General features: G+C 36.6%; 1 protein-coding gene across 1 annotated transcript; it reads right to left on the bottom strand.

Moving 5' to 3' along the window:
• Nucleotides 1-322: 322 nt before the first annotated feature.
• Nucleotides 323-17,715, bottom strand: LOC142984865 (putative fatty acyl-CoA reductase CG5065). Its single transcript, XM_076132723.1, has 14 exons — nucleotides 17,635-17,715; nucleotides 8,873-8,950; nucleotides 8,206-8,322; nucleotides 7,541-7,698; nucleotides 7,033-7,123; nucleotides 6,458-6,603; nucleotides 5,977-6,086; nucleotides 5,174-5,257; nucleotides 4,743-4,851; nucleotides 4,076-4,152; nucleotides 3,527-3,689; nucleotides 2,919-3,013; nucleotides 2,426-2,588; nucleotides 323-1,635 (listed from the first exon to the last, which is right to left on the bottom strand). The coding sequence occupies exons 2-14, from the start codon at nucleotides 8,945-8,947 to the stop codon at nucleotides 1,455-1,457; spliced, it is 1,569 nt and encodes a 522-aa protein (XP_075988838.1). The 5' UTR covers nucleotides 8,948-8,950; nucleotides 17,635-17,715; the 3' UTR covers nucleotides 323-1,454.
• Between the last annotated feature and the right edge of the window lie 1,335 nt (nucleotides 17,716-19,050).

The following is a 19,050-nucleotide window of genomic DNA, read 5'->3' as shown; positions in this document are numbered from 1 at the left end:
TAGACGATGAAATAATTAATTTAAATCGATTTAGAATGTAATCGATTAAATCCTGAGTAAACATCCCTTCTAGAAAGGACATAGACAATTTTAAACGCCCTTGAACGCACTTTTCTGATGCAATAGTTTGTTTTCGGTGTCATGAGTCATGTTTTCCATTACGATAAATGATTCCCGGAATTCAGTAGCGAGTTGTGATTGGCTGTTCCAGATATCAACAAAGCATTCCATTGGATAAGCTGTCTTTGGTGTCAGATGATTGGTTATATTATCGTGGAATGAACTACAAAGGTCGGGAATTTACCAGAAACAAACGCGAAGGCGACGTTAATATTTTTAATTAAACCGTACTCAATGCATAGAAAAGAAAATTACAAATTCAATGAGCTAAATTAAAATGATTATGCTTCGAAATTATTCTGTACTTTATTTAACTAACACATAAGTGTAGCGCCATCTCTGTTCTGGTAGTAGAAACACTGTGGCTTGAGACTGTGATAACAAAAGCTTTGATAAAATAAAAATGACAAGATGTAAGTTTGGTTTATATAATTTTATTATATTCACATGTTTTGACAACTTACCCCCGGTTTCTGAGTACATTTAGCGTTAATCTACCTATTCAATAGCGTTTTTTATATGAGTTTAAACGCTATTGAATAGATAAACTACCGCTAAATGTACCTCAGAAACCGGGGGTTAGAAGCATAAAAAGACGCAATATGCCACCTGTTATCACTATGTGAAAAGGTGCATTTTAATAAAAAAGAAAATTCAATAAAAATACACAACACTAGTGATTAAACTATTTTTTTTTTGACAATCCAAAGTTTCTATACAAAAATATTGTACAAATTCTAATAGACTTAGAAATTAAAAGTGATTTATAAAAACTTAATCGCTAATTATTTTATAACATCGTTCAATAGAATTACTGATAATTTAACCGAAATTCGCCATATTTTAAAATTAAGACTTGATTATCATTAAAACTAAGTATTTAGGTGTAATAACAATATTTACGTCTGCATTTGGGAGAAATTTAATGAACTTAAACTACCCAACGCTAGATGTCGTTAGCAGTACTAACTAGAAAACCTTAAGCATAAAATTATTACGACTAAAATTACATGTTATATACAACTAATAAAACATTATTTCAATAATAAAATTATACAATATTTAGAATGTGCTGGAAACACACTTTTTGGCTTATAGTAACAGTCTTCTAAAAGTAAATTGATTTTGAAAAAAGTATAACTAAAAGAAGTTTTAAAAATATTGTGAAGCATTTTTTTTGTTAATATTTTTACATTTACCATGATTGTATTTTAATTTATATAATTGTTTTTGTTTGAGAGTGCATTTTTCCCATTATTGCACACATTAACATGCTTAAAAAAATAACCTGCCAATTTAGCGCGAAATTCTCGTCGCCATTTTGGTTTTAAATTCTACGACATGACGCCATTTCCCAGTACATCTTCAGCCCTAACCTGGTTGATAGGCGGTAGACTCTTTAAGGTATTGTCCAGGAATTCCACTGAGGACTGGAAGACACTGATATTGCTGTACAGGAACCAGAGGAAAAGGGTGATGAATATCAGCTTCAGGATGCGGTCGGCGAAGTAACGACTGAAAAATAAAGTTGTATTTCAGTATTTTATAGCGCTAAAAGTTATTGGTGATCATTCAGGATCACGCCTTAAGCCGTAGGAATATTCGTAACAGGATCCTTTGGCATCCCTTCGTAGCTATTATAAACGCTGATAATAATTTTACGTATGCCGCGAAATTTTTAAAGTACCGCGGCAGTTTTTTGTATGCCACGACATTTTCAGATAAATATTTCAAGGTTAACATTAAGCAAATGACGGTCACACTGGCAAAGACTAAGTAGTCTTCCATTGGATGCCGTTTTAAAACAATGCAAGCATATTTGACATTAACTCACATAATTATATACAAACTAATACCAGAGGGCTGGCCTCTACTTAGGGCAAAGAATAAGCATTGCCATTCAACGTGGCAATGCTGCCAGCCTTCTGGGCACGTTACCCGGGGACGGCGATGCGGAGATATTTTATGATGCCTTATTTTAATTTTATTTATTTATGTTTAGTTCCTTTATTATTATTTTTTTTTTCGTTTGTACATATAAAATTATTATTTAATATATTCATTAAAAAAAAAATGCCGTAAATAAAAACATTATTTTCCGATAAAAAAAAACTAATAAAGTCCAAGTGCGGAATTACAAAGAATAGCCATGTTTAAAAAAAAGTCCAAGTGCGACAAGTTGTGTTTTAACTGTATAATGATGTTATATCTTTGGATATGCGGAATAATTAGCTCATTATATTCACTAATCGTCAAAAGATCCTATAAAATTTTGACACACACAAAGGTTAGTAAATATACCCACATTCGATGCAGTTTCCTCGCCCTGGGTAGCGTGGAGGGGTCTTCTTTACACACGTACTCCCTGATACCAAGCACATAGCTCTCCAAGTAGCGGTAGGGGTCAATGTTCGACAGATCTGTGAAGAATATCTCGTCTTCTTCCTTCGTGATGCGTTTGCGAAGACCTTGGGATAAAAGGAAATATAGCAGCCAGTGAGCTGATAGTGTTATGTTCTTGAAAAAGTCAAATGTGTTTGGTACCATCTCTGGATAAGTATTTGTTAAGTAATATTGTATGTAGATATATTAAAAATATAAAATAATATAGTATTTTTTCCATAAATTTATAATGTCACAAATTTTATTTATCAGATAGACTTAGACATTCTATAAGCAGTGATAAGAAAATATTTTTTATGTATTTCAACACAAAATTTATTGACCACTGCTTACAGATTAGTTAATTATGCAAAAAGGTCCTTTATTTTTAGGCTAAAATATCTTGCCGACTTTACCTTGGTAATTAGTATTTTTAAAGTTCCACTGCTTAGTTGTATAGTACTGGATCACATCCAAACCATGACTGATGCGTTTCTGCAGTTTGATCATACTGAAAGAAGAATTATTATAATCATCATCATCATCTCAGTCATGGGAAGGCCACTGCTGAACATAGCCAAGCGAATGAGCACGTCAAAGTGGCAGAACCGATGGCCGTTGGGGCAGAAAGAATAATATTGAATTAAAATATGAACGAAGTGTCCAAAACACATTTTAATATAATATATCGTTAATCATCGACCAAACATCTCGAATATTTTAAACCATTGAGAATTTGCGACTTGTACACATAAATAAAACTTTAAATGGGTGACGAGAGACTCTGCCGTGACCACGACCAGTTGGAATATCGGATAAGAAAAATGGTACCATAGACCTTAATTTTTAGCGTATATGATCTGTTCACAGCCCAATTGGATAGCCTATTTATTGTGATATATAGGCTATACAACATCACGCTACGACCAATAAGAGCAGAGTACCAGTAAAAAATAATACAAAAACGGGGAAAATTATCACCCATCGTCTCTTAGTCAGGTAGTTTATACATAAAAATACTTACAAAGTCTTCTTTCCCAGTAGAAACAGCAAGGCATCACACAAATAAGCCGGTAAGGTCTGCGTCAAGAACATGTCGATCTGATGAGTCAGTCTGTAAGACTTGATAGACCCGCCGGGGTACCACAGCGCCACCGTGAACGGGTACTCGTTCACCCATTTTTCACCTGAAAGGATACATTTTTATCGAATTTTTGTTTTAACTTTCCTTTTTGACAAATAGACAGGCGGACTTTTGTCCAGTTTCTGAGGCACATGTAGCGGTAGTTTTTCTATTCAAACTGTATTTTTTATATGAGCTTAAACGCTATTGAATAGATAGACTACCGGCAAATGTACCTCGGAAACCGGGGGTTAATTTCTTAGGAAAATTAAACAGAGGAATCTAATAAGAATTAGAAAATACCAATTGCTCTTTGCTGGTCCCAAGATATCGTTGTTTGCAGATTTGATTAATTCTGTGGTATACATACATCTTTGCTTTTTGGGCATTGCAGCTCATGCACGGTTAAAGAAGGTAAATAATATTGGTAATAATAGTATTCCTACTTACCATATTCAATAATTTGTGCCCAGGTGATTTTGACGACACCAGATAGTGTCAAATTGTAGACTTTGGTTTCCTTTGGTCTGAAAAAAGGAAAGAACCATTATGAACACCTAAGTGAAGAAAATAGAATTTGTTAACTAAAATGGCTTGGAGTTTGTCGTTAGCTCTTCTCATTAGAACTGCATTTTGAAGTTAACGCTAACTGTATCTTAGCCCTCTTATTCATAAAAATATATGAAGATATGCAAGGTTTATGCTTATAAAGTGTTTTGTTTCTTTCACTCCTTAGCGAAATGAAAGAGAGAAAACATATTATAGTAGTTTTGCAACTAAACTAGGTTTATAGTGTGTTTATGAATAAGAAGGTAGTAGCTAGTATTTGACTTAAATTAGTAAATTGTTTTATTTAATTCTATTCCACCAGTCTATGTATGTGTTGTATTGTGGACTCACTTGACGACTACAAACAGACTTCTGCAAAGGTTGGCGGGTTTCAAAGAAACAGTCAGATATTCACTAGGAGGCTTAAAAAAAAGACTGTACATGAGTATTGTGCACTTATTAGTAAACTATAAACAAACTTTCGCACAGTTAACTGGCTGCCTTAGCCTAGCCGAATATCGCTTAGAAGAAGATAATAATGTACACATTTGAAATGTTATCTACATACTTATCAATCGCAGTAGCGTATGCTATGAGGATACATGCGTTGGCCACGATGTCCACGGAGATAGCATCTGCGTTGTACGATGGCTCGCAGTGCATGCTTCTGATCACTCCTGGATATGAGAAGAAGCATATTAATAATATGTTAAATATGGCATGAAAAATAAGGGTAGTTATAAGAATACTCTGATTTATATCGAAAATAAATACAATAACGGTGAGAGGATTTTTTTCGAAATTTTATTTCTTAGGCGAAGCTGCCGAATCTAGAACTCTACATATATCAAAAATGTTTGTTTATACTGCCGTGTATATTCCTATAGGAATTTCGATCCTGTCGATCCCATACAAAACTTGTCCCGACAGTTAGAAACATAGTAGCTCACACTATTTTCGACTTCATAACTTTCTCTAACAAAGACTTATAAGTCTTACCTTTCCCACTGCCAATGACAAGTCCAGTGGGACCGTTGATGTTGTCTACCCAACCAGGCATAGGCTCTTTAAGTGCAGCGGTTACTGTAAATAATGAAAATAAAAAATAAAATAAATTTAACCCATTACTGTCCCACTGCTGGGCAAGGGTTCCTCCCGTAATGAGGGAGGGGTTAGGCCTTGAGTCCACCACGCTGGCCAAGTGCGGGTTAGGGTCTTTGCATGCCCTCAATAAATGTATTAAACAAATTTTAGGCATGCAAGGTTTCCTCACGATGTTTTCCTTCACCGTTGGAGCATGTGATAATTATTTCTAATACACACGTTACTTCGAAAAGTCATTGGTGTGTTGCCTCGGGTTCTTTATCAGCCCATATTGCCCCACTGCAGGGCAAAGGCCTCCCTTCCAAAGAGATGGCGAGATGAGTTGGACTCTCATACTAAAATTTGGCATGAAATAGCTTTAGACAGAGATATAAGCTTATAAATAATTAATTTCTGTCCACTGCTAGGCAAGGGTCTCTTTCCGTAATAAAGGGAGGCCTTCGCGTCCCCCTCACTGTCAAAGTGATCTTTTGGGATTTTAAAATTTTTTAAAAACTGTTTTAAAGAACCTGTAGGAATGCAAGGTTTCATAACAATTAGTTATTTTACCGTTAGAACATAATAATATGATAATAATTCTTATCACTCCTAGCTTTCAAACGTCAATGGTGGCCTTGGGTTCAGATTAATTTCTCCTGATTACGACCGAAGACTGAAGGAAACTTGTATAAAACAAGAGCATTTTAGTGAATACTCACTGATTGAAGGTCTAGCGATGGCAACAGGAAACTTGTCTCCATACTCCGCCACCAGATCCTCAGTGATTGCCTTCGTGTATGAATATGTGTTAGGTTCTGATGATATTAATCTGAAACATACTTTTAAATTAGCTTAATGGACACACTAGACATCACTACTAATTTTTACATATAGCAACGTTAAAGTAATTCAGCTTTTCCCTGCTAGATGTCACTACTTTTAACGCATAGAATATTTTTTTTAAAATAGCTAAGATTTTCTTTTGTGTCGCGGGGAATTTTACTAATATAAAAACAATTATTTGTGGATCGCACAAATAATTGTTTTTCTCCCGAGCGGGAATCGAACCAACGACCTCCCGACGCAATGGTAGCGGCGTGGTGACCTAGCGCCACGGAGATGTCGCTTCACCTAATAATAATATGTACGCACAGAAAAAAAATGTAATACAGCTATTCACTACTAGATGTCGCTACTCACTTAGGCTCCAAATAATCAAGGGTGTCGTCGTCCATCCAGGAGACGATGTCCATGATCTTCCTGGGGCTGTGCACCGCGGGGTACACCTTCTCATCTAAGACGTCCAGGTCGCAACGGCAGTATGCTGTTGATAGATGGATGAATACCTGTCACAAAAGGGAGGTCTTTAAAACAATGTCAACCGGATTGATATTAACGTTTAATGAAGTGTATTAGAGTTTGAGGGATGATTTTATACCGCTATCAAGTCTCCCAGCATCGAGTTGCTATCAAACAATTTAAAGCAGTAAGCTTGATTAGTTGCGCTCTAAAGAACTCGGTAGGACGATAGGTATATCGCAGAACTAGTCAAAAATCAGTTGGAGTACTACGGGTTTTTCCTTGTGTCCCTCGATTGAAGGCTTATGTATGACCGTAACTATACCTACTTATTTCATTATCCGTATCACATAAACTCAGAATCTACTGTTCCTGTTCCTGTCCCTAGTTTTGATCTTGACACGCCTGCACGGCTTTGGCCTTCACTTCCATTGCGTCACAAGAAAGTCAGGTAACAGTTATTAAAATTTACTTACTTCTAAATTCTCAACAGTTTCGGCAAGAGATAGCACTCTCCAAGTCCCTGTGGTGTTCATGTTTACTTCATCTTTGAGTTTCTGGTCAAAACTGTAACAAAATAAAATATATTTATTTATTTAACATGGATATATATAAAAATAGATATCAGATGAAATAAAGAATTTAAATAGCGTAACTCAATTGGTAAAATCTTATATCATTAATAGGTTTCAGGGCAGATGAGCATTCCTTCTGGATTATTTTTTCTTTTTATTACTTTTTCTTCGCATGGATACCATACAAACCATGAAAATGTTGCTCCATGTGTAGGAACACTTTGGCATGCCAAAGGATATAAGGACATATAGTTCACGCGAATGCATGCTTAGTGCAGCTAAGACGATCCCTAAGAATGGCCTAAGAATGCTAAATATGACAAAATATCCTCTGCTAAGTCGTCACACCCGAAGCCTACCCCTTTCCGCCAAGTCCCGTTAGTTCAAAAACCATAAGAATTTTACGTACCGAACACAAGCAGCGCTATGAAAGATGATATTGACGTTCTTCTGCAAGGTCTTTCGGTCTTCTTCTGATATACCGAGCTGGTCTTCTGTGATGTCGCCGCCTATGACGCGGAGCTTCTTGAAGCTGTCCGGGTTTTGAGCGCGAATGAGGTCGAATACCTGGGAGAAAGAGTATATTAATATATATACATATGAGTATATTACTATATAAGTATATTAATAATGGCTGTATAATAGAAAAATACTGATTTTTTAGTTTTACTGGCAAAAAGCCACGGCTCTAAAAATATTTGGGTAAAAATTTGAATCATTAAAATGTGTAACCTAAAGATCTATTATGTCTTTTTGTAGAACATAATTTAAGTATTAAGCATTTCCAAACAGTTCAGTTATTTTGAGGCGAAGATAGGACAAACACACAGTTATATTTACGATATAAGATTTAGATGCGAAAGGTAAAGGTTCTTATGGATATTAGTACGCTGGATACTCAAGACACCGCATTTGGCTAATAATATTTTTTTCAGATACTAATACACCTCACTCTACCGAAAAAATAAACCAAGCGTATTCGTTAGTGCGATTTAGGATTGCATCATTAATTGTGAAATGTTTAATAGTTCCGCTACCCACTTCTAGATGGCGTTAAACATAATTCAGACTTACCCTCTGACTGCATAGTTCTTTAAGCCGTTCTTCACTGCTGAGCCCTTTCTTCTGTCGCAGCAGTAAGTAAATAGTGCCTATATCTGGACAGCATCGAAGTAACTTCTCTATTACAGCCTGAAAAATATAAATAGTCGTAAAGAATTACGTAACTTTTTTAAACCAGACAGGAGTCAGCCAGTCACCACAGCCGAGGCATTTCGATCGAAAATAATGCGCTCAAAGACACAAATTGCTGATGTTAGCCACTCAGCTGCGAAATTAAAATGGAATTGAGCCGGTCACATCTACCGCATGTCAGATAATTGCTGGGCAAAAACAATCACTGAATGGGTCCCAGTTTGATAGAAAACGACAACGCGCAAGGTCCAGAAAGAGATGGCGAGATGAGTGGGACTCTCATACTGAAGATTGGCATGAAATAGCTTTAGACAGAGATGGGTGGAAAAAGGGAAGGGATGTCTTTGCCGTGCAGTGGGACGACAATATGGGCTGATAATAATAAATAATAACCATAAATTTTCGATCTCGTTTTAGACCTGCAGTGTAGTATAAATTGCTGCTGTCGTGGTTAAGAAATCAACCCATTAATGCTATTTATGTACTTCAAGCGTCACTTATTTCCTAGGTAGTATTTTTAAGGGCAATTTATGTATCTAAGGCTTACCTTCCCCACGAAACCGGTACCGCCAGTGATGAAGATCGACTTCCCTCGATAATACTCCGTTACTAATGGGGCCATCTTCTGCAACAAAATAATAAAATCTATTTTAATACCTTTTTTAGGAAGATATTATATAAGCCACACGATTTTAAAGTGCTGGTTATTTAGTAAAAAAAATGTCCTATCTTCGATGTGACTTCTTTTTCAGACAATTATTTGATGAAAATGGCAAAATGGGAGGTGAGGAAGAGGAGGGGAGGGGTATAGGGAATAGTCACACATTTCTTTAACATGGTACAATAATTGAATATTGTTAAAACCACTTGGTGATTAAAAAGAATGGAGTTTGTTGGCAGCTCTTCTTATTGGCCCTACCTTCTGAACTGGCGGTAAATTCAATTTCTGTATCATTGACTATCATAAGTGTCAGCATTTGATTTGATTTTGATTTGCTAGCTAGCTAGGCTGGCTAGCGAAGGAAAAATTCGACACGTAAATCAGTTTAGCGCCTCTACAGGGCTCCGTAAGAATTATTTTGGCAGTATATTTTAAATGTCAAACTCTCGATACTCGACAATACAGACTATCCGGCGCTATAGGTATGAATGTAGTATATAGTTACATGTCAATAGTTAGTTAATCAGTTACGTGTATGATTGTTTGTTACTTGTCTAATCTCCGGAACTTCTGCGCTGAAAGTTACATACGTATCGTAATGGTGCAATGGTTGAAGAGCGTAATGCCAATATTTGTTATACTAGTGTACACAAGCGTAGTAACTACTCCGTAATAGCCAAAAATTAACATCATCAGCCTAGCCTTTCTTGTATGTTAGAGTCGGTTTCCAGTCTTAACGGATGCAGCTGAACACCAGTGGTTTACATGGAGCGACTGCCTATTGGACCTCCACCACGGAGTTACTTAGGTTATAACAGGATTCGGTAAGACTGGTTGTCAGACTTTCAAGCTTCTGACTACTGTTAACGACTGTCAAAGATCTTTGAAAGTGAATTTATAAACACAATTTATCGTGGCTTCCGAATTAATTACTATAGATATCAATACAAAGCAACAAATCCTTAAGTTCCGTACGCTTCCATTCAATGACAGACGCGGCGAGGCGAATTGCGAGTTATTACATACATAATATCACGCCTTTTTCCCATTAGGATAGGCAGACACCATGGAACGTCACTTGGTACGATCCTTACAAACTTCCCTTGCCTCATTCACATACATACATCATACGATTTATTGTCCTAGCAAATATAAACACTTTGATAATGTCCTTCAGACGTTGACTTAACCGACTGACACAAATATCTATGTTGTCAAACTTGCTACAATCACATTTCACTGTAAATGTGTGAATTTGTTTCGAAATGTTTGCTAATCGCGCAATAGAAGTATGATATCCTCTTGCTTAGTGTTGGGTTCGAATCTCATCATAACTCAAAGGTGACTGACATACCCCCGGTTTCTGAGATCCATTTAGCGGCAGTTTATCTATTCAATAGCGTTAAAACTCATATCAACGCTATTGAATAGATAAACAACCGTTAAATGTACCTCAGAAACCGGGGGATAGTGATCTATCGTCGCACAGCCCAAACCACTGGACGGATCGAGCTGAAATTTGGCATGCAGGTAGATGTTATGACGTAGGCATCCGCTAAGAAAGGATTTTGATCAATTCTACCCATAAGGGTATACAATAAGGGAATAAAAGTTTTTATGAAAATTCTGTCCTAAGTCACAATGATTTTCACAGTTATAGCACGCTATAATGACATGATTTGGAAAAGTCATTGGTGTATGGAGTTTGAACCCTCGTTTGCTTGTGTGAAAACAAATGCATGCATGCTTTGTAAATAGCAAATTATCGAGTAATTTAGAAGTCTATATTTGTCAATTTATTGTGTTCACACACCGTAAAAATTATAGCGAATTAAATATTCCAAAACTGACCTGTGAAATGATAAATTACTGTTTCATATTACTCTATTACACAGTTATATATTTAGTAAAATTACAGGAGGAGCTCTTAACTAGGTAACAACAGCCCCACAAACGATATTTCAGGTTAAGCTACGCTTGCCGAGGTAAGTCAGAGGATGGGTGACTATACTTTGCTCAATGTTTCGAAAGGCACGTTAAATTGTCCCGGCTATCATTTAAAAATATCTTTGACAGTCGTTACCAGTAGTCAGAAGATTGAAAGTCTGACAACCAAGTCTTAATTTAACTCTGTAACAGAGAGGTATCGCACGAGTCTCAGTGGTATTCATTATCTTTTTTTTTGTTGAAATGGTGGGCTCCCATGCCAAGGTTCGTCATGCTCACTAAAATGTCATTGCTTGCGGCGGCGTCGTGTTCCCGGTCACCCCCTTCCCTCTAATATGTGCGAAGGGGGTGATGGCTGGTTCATGCGTCATACTCGTGAACGGGTGCTGCTTGGGGTGACTGGTCGTCCTGGTTATGGCGAACTTGCCAAAATTTTCAAGAATATACATATAAATCAATATAATTCACTGTGCCATAGTATGCTCTTGAGATGCCTCTTATGACTGCAATATTATCATGATGTACACTTGTTATCTTACTTATTAGCACCTTTATATTGATTTAATTTATTTATATTATGACCAATGTGTGATCGGTAGTGTTGGTAGCAGCTCCTTACATCATCAAAGTTTTATACCTAATAAAAATATTGTTAAAACTAATTGGCGATTAAAAAGAGTGGCCAGGAGTTTGTTGGCAGCTCTTCTCATTGGCCCTACCTTCCGAACTGGCGGTAAATTCACTCTCTGTATCATTGACTATCATAAGTGTCAGCATTTGACCTAAATGAATAAATGATTTGATTTTGATTTTACTGAGAGGTATCGTGTTACCCACGTTACTGTATTGTGGAGGTCAGATAGGCAGTCGCTCCATGTAAAATACTGATATTCACTGGGTCGGGCCAAAAAGTCTTTTCTGAGATTTTCTGTTATGAGTTTCTTAGAGATTTCCCGGAGTTAGGAAGTTGAGGTCGAAGACCTCCGTGCCTCGGAGAGCACGTAAAGCCGTCGGTCCTGCGTCTGACCTCTCACTGGTCGTGTCGGTTATCCGTCCCACCAAACTATGAGAGTGATGGAATAGAGTGTGTACCTGTGTATTGTGCACACACTTGGACACTATAAACAAAGTCCTGCACAGATGGCCAGTTTCAATGAAACCGACCGCCGTAGCCGTATATCGGCTTGCAGGACATTATTATCATTATACTGATATTCAGCTGCAACCGGTGAGACTGGAACCCAACACAGTTGGAAGAAAGGCTAGGCTTATTGCTTCTAGGTCGTTGCACTTATATAATCAGATTCATAGTGACATTGCAACTAAAATGGATTAATATACAATAATCATATGTTAATATGTAAGCCGTTAACAATGAATTTATTTAAAGTAATGCATTAAAAGGTTCTTGAGTTCAGTATGTGATTGTTATTAGTTCAATGACTGAGGTACCTCTGTGGCGCAGTGGGTAGTGTATGCGACTGCTAATCTTGTGGTCTCGGGTCTCTATCTATCAACGCACAGGCCAAACTACTGCACGAATCGGCCTGAAATGTAACATGCAGGTAGATGTTATGACGTAGACATCCGCTATAAAGGGATTTTGCTCATTTCTACACTACCCCCTAAAGAAATACCTATTTTTTATGAAAATTCTGTTCCTAGTCACAAACCACGCGGACGAAGTCGCGGGCTGAAACTAGTATAATATTAACGCGTTGTAAGGATGTATGGATGGATGAATGTTAGTTACACTTCATACAAAAACTACTGAACGGATATCGATGAAACTTCACGGCTGTTACGATACACTTATGAAACTATAAAGAACTACCGTATCGCTATGTGCTATTTTTTCAATATAATTGTGCTTAGTAAACAACAGCCGCGTGATTTGTGACTTAGGACACAATTCTATATCAACTTTCATCCCCTATTTAATCCCTTGGGGGTCGAATTGATTAAAATCCTTTCTTATCGGATGCCTACGTCATAACATCTACCTGCTTGCTAAATTTCAGCTAGATCCGTCCAGTGGTTTGGGCTGTGCGTTGATCGATCACTATGTCAGTCAGTCAGTCAACTTTGAGTTATATAATATATATTTAGTCTAGCTTCAGCACGCGACTTCGCCCGCGTGGAATTTACATCCCTCGCGGTATAATTTACAAAAATCCTCTCTTAGTACTCCTTTACACTTCCTAAGTATTCTTCAAATCAAATATCAAGTTTCTACGCTGAGTAGTTTCGGCTGTGCGTTGTCCATCAGTCAGTCAGTAACGGAAGAGACTATACGACGATATTGACTAGTTTTTACCCGCGTATTCGTCCGTGTAAAAATATTTCCCGGGGTAGAGTATCCTATGTGTTAATACAGTTTATAAACTATACATACATAATATCACGCCAGTTATACTCGAAGGTGTAGGTAGAGGTGTATGAAATACACCCACGATTCGCCATTAACAATATTAGTCCCATGTAATAGGAGGCGAGTATATTACCGTATAACGAGCACGTTACCAAACTCCGGACTACTATTGAGAATAATCAAATAAAAATTTGAAAACAATTTTGTCCGACCCACTTGAGACTTGAACCCAGGACCTCATATAGTCAGCAGTCGCATACACTACCGACCGCGCCACAGAGGCAGTCAATATATTATACTTCGACAATTAACAAGTTTTCGATATGGGAATCGAACCAGAAACCTCATTAACAGTCTAATTACCGATTTAAATCAAAGTTAATTAATCTAGATCATAAATAACTAATTTATTCGATACTTAACGACTAATTATCATATGTGTGAGCATCACCGGTTGGTAAACGATCAGTGAGTTAAGTAACTTGTACATTACATAGATGTAGGTGCAGTGTTTGAGCTGAGCGTCTCCGTGATACAAGTCACGCTTGTTGTTTAACATATCAACAGTTCACCACAAACGTACCAACTACTTTGACACTAGGTTGAACCACTAACCATACGATATTATACCCTTAGCAACATAAAGTCATCATCAGTCTAGTCTTTCTCCCAACTATGTTGGAGTCAGCTTCCAGTCTCACAGGATGCAGCTGAATACCAGTATTTTACATGAAGCGACTGCCTATCAGATCTCCACAACCCAGTTACCTGGTACATAGAACACAATAATGTTGAATAAAAATCCCTAATCGTTATAAATCGTTTCAAAATTGATCTTTTAATTAGACGGGTTTATACCCAACGACGGAAAGGAGGGTAATGGATACTGATGCGTTGACCTCTGTAGTACATAGGTATTTGGAAATAAATGCAACAACACAAAGGTCCCGGCGTCGAATCCCGAGTCAGGCTTAAGAGTTATTCCTGAATTCTATCATTAAGTATTTTAGAAGACTGTTTCCGTGGCGCAGTGGTTAAGGTCGCCACGCCATTACCATTGCGTCGGAAGGTTATGGGTTCGATTCCAACACTACTCAATCACAAAGTCAGACTAACACTAAATTAAACAGGTGTAATAATTTCTTAGCTGAAAACTGGCGACGGCGGTGCAGGACTTTGTTTATAGTGGCCAAGTGTGTGCACAATACACAAGTACACTCTCTATTCCATCACTCTCATAGTCTGGTGGGACGGATAACCGACAGGACCAGTGAGAGGTCAGGCGCAGGACCGACGGCTTGACGTGTTATCCGAGGCACGGAGGTCTAAGACGAAATTCTTATCAGAATATCTCAAAAAGTACTTTCTAGCCCGACTTAGGATTCGAACCCGGGACCTCTTGCGCGGTAGTGGCATACACTAACAACCGCGCCACAGAGGCAATCAATGGGTGTAATCCGGGAATCGAACCTACATCTGTCGAAATCATTGCCGCATCAAACCTGTCAGTACTATGTTAATTATTTAGTTCTAAATACAATAGGATATTAGCAACAGTGATTATACGTTACATTAGACGTCGTATTTCATCAATTTGAGGCCAGCAATTTCCTTTATTGATATTCTGTATAGTAATATATAGCTGTGATCCTATGGCGCGGTCGGCAGTGTATGCGACTGCCACGCAAGAGGTCTCGAGTTTGAATCCTGGGTTAGGCCAAAAAGTCTTTTCTGGGTTTTCTGATAAGAATTTCTAAGAAACTGCCCGGAGTTAGGAAAAAGTATATAATATATTATGTAATTATGTATGTATGTATTGTATGTAAGTTTTTGTAATAAACACCGTAAACGATGTAAACTAAAGATTATCTATACTAATATTATAAAGCTGAAGAGTTTGTTTGTTTGTTTGAACGCGCTAATCTCGGGAACTACTGGTCCGATTTGAAAAATTCTTTGTGTTAGATAGCCCATTTATGATAGCCCGAGGAAGGCTATAGGCTATATATCATCACGCTACGACCAATAGGAGCAGAGTACCAGTGAAAAATGTTACAAAAACGGGGAAAATTATGATTCTCTTATGTGACGCAAGCGAAGTTGCGCGGGTAGCTAGTAATTAATAATTTAGCAATTATAATACTCGAAGCGTCTAGATTATAATTATTTTAATTAAAACAGTTTATAATTAACAGTTTTTATTTATTATATTTAAATTTAAAAAGAAAATCAGATTTATAATTAAGTTTTAATTTATTTATACTATAACAAGCTGACCTGTGCAACTTCGCTTGCGTCACATAAGAGAGAATGCGTCATAATTTTCCCTTTTTTGTAACATTTTTTACTGGTACTCTGCTTCTATTGGTCTAAGCGTGATGTTACGTAGTCCATAGCCTTCCTCAATAAATAGGCTATCCAACAATGAAATATTTTTACAATTCGTACCAGTAGTTCCTGAGATTAGCGCGGTCAACCAAGCAAACAAATTACAATTTTAGAATACTAGCAGACTGGCCCGACTTCGTCCAGGTATAGTACAATTTTATCCAGTTGATTCCATTCCCCTGGGAATTTTGATCCCATCGATCCTATACAAACCTTGTCCCAAAAGTTACAAACATATTAAAAAACGAATTATCCAATTTGGTTCAATTGTTCAAAAGTTATGCGCGTACTATTTTATTTATATAGATTAGTAAAAATTAATAATGTAAGTATGTATTTGAAAACACAACTTAATTTATGTAAACAATAGATTTTAATTAATAAATTAGCCATTATAATACTCGAAGTGTATTCCATCAAAAACATAAATGAAAAAAAGAACTGGTTATGAAACTAATATATTGACTGCCTCCGTGGCGCAGTTGATCACATGGTATGATCACCCATCCACTAACCAACCTCGGGAAGTGTTGCTTTACTTCAGAGATCGATACGGCTGTTGTTACTTAGCCACGAGCTCCTCTTGATCTTAAAGTATCAATTACTGACCTAAATATTTGGATTCGAACCCCGGAAACGAAAGACATTGTACTGCGCTATCAGTGACGATAAGTGACGGGCAAGTTCGGTATTATTATGATGAATGATAACAGGTCGTTGACCTATGAACTTTGATGTTTTATACTTTGAGATATATAGACACATATAATGTAAGTCAAAGGTGACTGACTGACATACCCCCGGTTTTTGAGGTACATTTAACGGTAGTTTATCTATACAATAGCGTCAAAACTCATCTACCCGCACGTCGAATTTCAGCCTGACCCGTCCAATGGTTTGGGATGTGCGTTGATGGATCTCTATTGCCCGGTTAATAGATAAAAAAAAAATAAAAAAAAAATAACATAAGCCTTTATTGCTGTTAATTACAGGTTAATTTCATTATCGGCAATCGTTTCAATATTTTTTTAATAGATAAACTACCGCTAAATGTACCTAAGAAACCGGGGGTATGTCAGTCAGTCACCTTTGAGTTATATATTTGTCTATGAAATTATTATGAAATGCGGGTGAATAGAATAAAATGTCTCTTGTTATGATTGTTATATCTGAGACAACTAATATTATAAATGCGAAAGTTACGATGTTTATTATTCAATCACGCCAAAACTACTGAACCGATTTTGATGATATTTGATACACAGATAGATTTTAACCTGAATTATCACATAAGATCCTTTTTACCACGGGAAATTTTTGCACACGGACAAAGTCACTGGCAAAAGTAATAAAAGAATATTTTGAATACTGTTTATTATAAAAAAACTAATTATCATATTAGTATCGAATAAAACCGGTTTAAAAAAAAACACTAATAGCATCTCGAGAATATGACCATAGGATTTAAATGAGACCACATGGAAAGCACCAGTTTTCAAACAAAACAGAACTATCGAAATACACAGTCGATTTGAAAACCTCATTTTTTAAATTCGGTTAAAAATTATACGCAGCTTTACCGATTTTAACCGCAACGATACAAAACTTTAATTTCACAGTGCAAAATAGACTCTAATTTCACAAATAAATACACAAAAAAAAAATGTGTACTATAAAGTAATAAAATTACTGTAGTAATAAGAAAATGATCTATTACCAGTTAATTATTAAATTCAACTACGAGTCATTCTTCATTCAGTCGAGTCTTCAGATTCAATATTTTAAAAATATTATTTTTTATTGCCGGTACATATTAAAAAGTAACAATATTTTTGTATCTATGCATGGTGAAAAAAAAATGTACATTATTTAATAGTAATTGTATTTTGTATTACAAATAATTGTATTGTGTATTGTAAAGTTAAATTGTATTTGTACTCACCGTGGTTTAACACACTTCACTGGACGACTGTAGCCAAAATACTGACCGTATTTATGTACGACGCGTCTCAGTAGTCGTATATATACACTGTACTATGATTTTAACTTAATTTTGTTGCATTGTTTTTGAGGTTTAACCTAAAATACAGACAGATAAGTGTTTTAAAGTTTGTTAATATATATCTTTTTTTTTTTTTTTTTTAAAAGACAACTCCCGCACTAAGAATTGCTCTTGTGTCGCGGTGACTTTTACAAACATACAAACAACGGACACAAAGCACAACCAGACCCGAAACAATTATTTGTGGATCGCACAAATAATTGTCCCGTGTGGGAATCGAACCCACGACCTCCCGTTGCAGTGGTATCGGCGTGGCGACCTAAACCACTGCGCCACGGAGGCAGTCAGTATCTAGGGTTCTAACTATGAGTAGTTTTGCGATTTTTTATAGGTTTTACTGTACATTTGGCGCAGTGGTTAAAGTGGTCGTCTTGCTGATATATAAGTATGTGTTTAGAAGTATATAAGTATGTTTATCAGTTATTTGGTTACAGTACAAGCTCTGCTTAGTTTGGAATAAAATGACCGTGTGTGAGTAGTCCATTTATATTTATTTATTACTAGCCGACCTGCGCAACTTCGCTTGCGTCACATAAGAGAGAATGGGTCAAAATTTTCCCCGTTTTTGTAACATTTTTGATTGCAACTCTGCTTCTATAGGTCGTAGCGTGATGATATATAGCCTATAGCCTTCCTCGATAAATGGGCTATTTAACACTGAAATAATTTTTCAAATCGGACCAGTAGTTCCTGAGATTAGCGCGTTCAAACAAACAATCAAACAAACAAACTCTTCAGCTTTATAATATTAGTATATGCAGACAGATACATTTAAAGATTGTAAAAAATTTGCTAAACGATGCCTAGGGTTAAAATTATGAGTAGTTTAGTGATTTTGAAAATGTTTATTTAATTAAGTTAAAAAAAATCTGAGCTACTAGCGCTCACTGACCGGTAAACGATCAATTAGGTTAAGCAATTTTACCACGGTCATTCAATGGATGGGTGAGCTCTTAATGATATATGAACTTAGGGCCTCCGTGCTTCGGTAAGCACGTAACTAAAGCTCGCCTTTTACCCATAGGCGTAAGCCTCTATCTCATTCTAAGAGACCCTTGCCCAGCAGTGGGATATAAGAAATAATGTATTTTAGCAATATAGTAGCAGTGATAGCCGAGTGGTATAAGTTGACACCTCCCACCCAAGTGGTCGCAGATCCGAACCCGAGCAACACACCAGTGACTTTTCGAAGTTATGTGTGTATTAGAAATAATTATCACATGCTCCAACGGTGAAGGAAAACATCGTGAGGAAACCTTGCATGCCTAAAATTTGTTTAATACATTTATTGAGGGC

The sequence above is a fragment of the Anticarsia gemmatalis genome, chromosome 28, assembly GCF_050436995.1.
Source record: "Anticarsia gemmatalis isolate Benzon Research Colony breed Stoneville strain chromosome 28, ilAntGemm2 primary, whole genome shotgun sequence".
Lineage (NCBI taxonomy): Eukaryota > Metazoa > Arthropoda > Insecta > Lepidoptera > Erebidae > Anticarsia > Anticarsia gemmatalis.
This window is presented reverse-complemented; position numbering and strand designations above follow the sequence as displayed.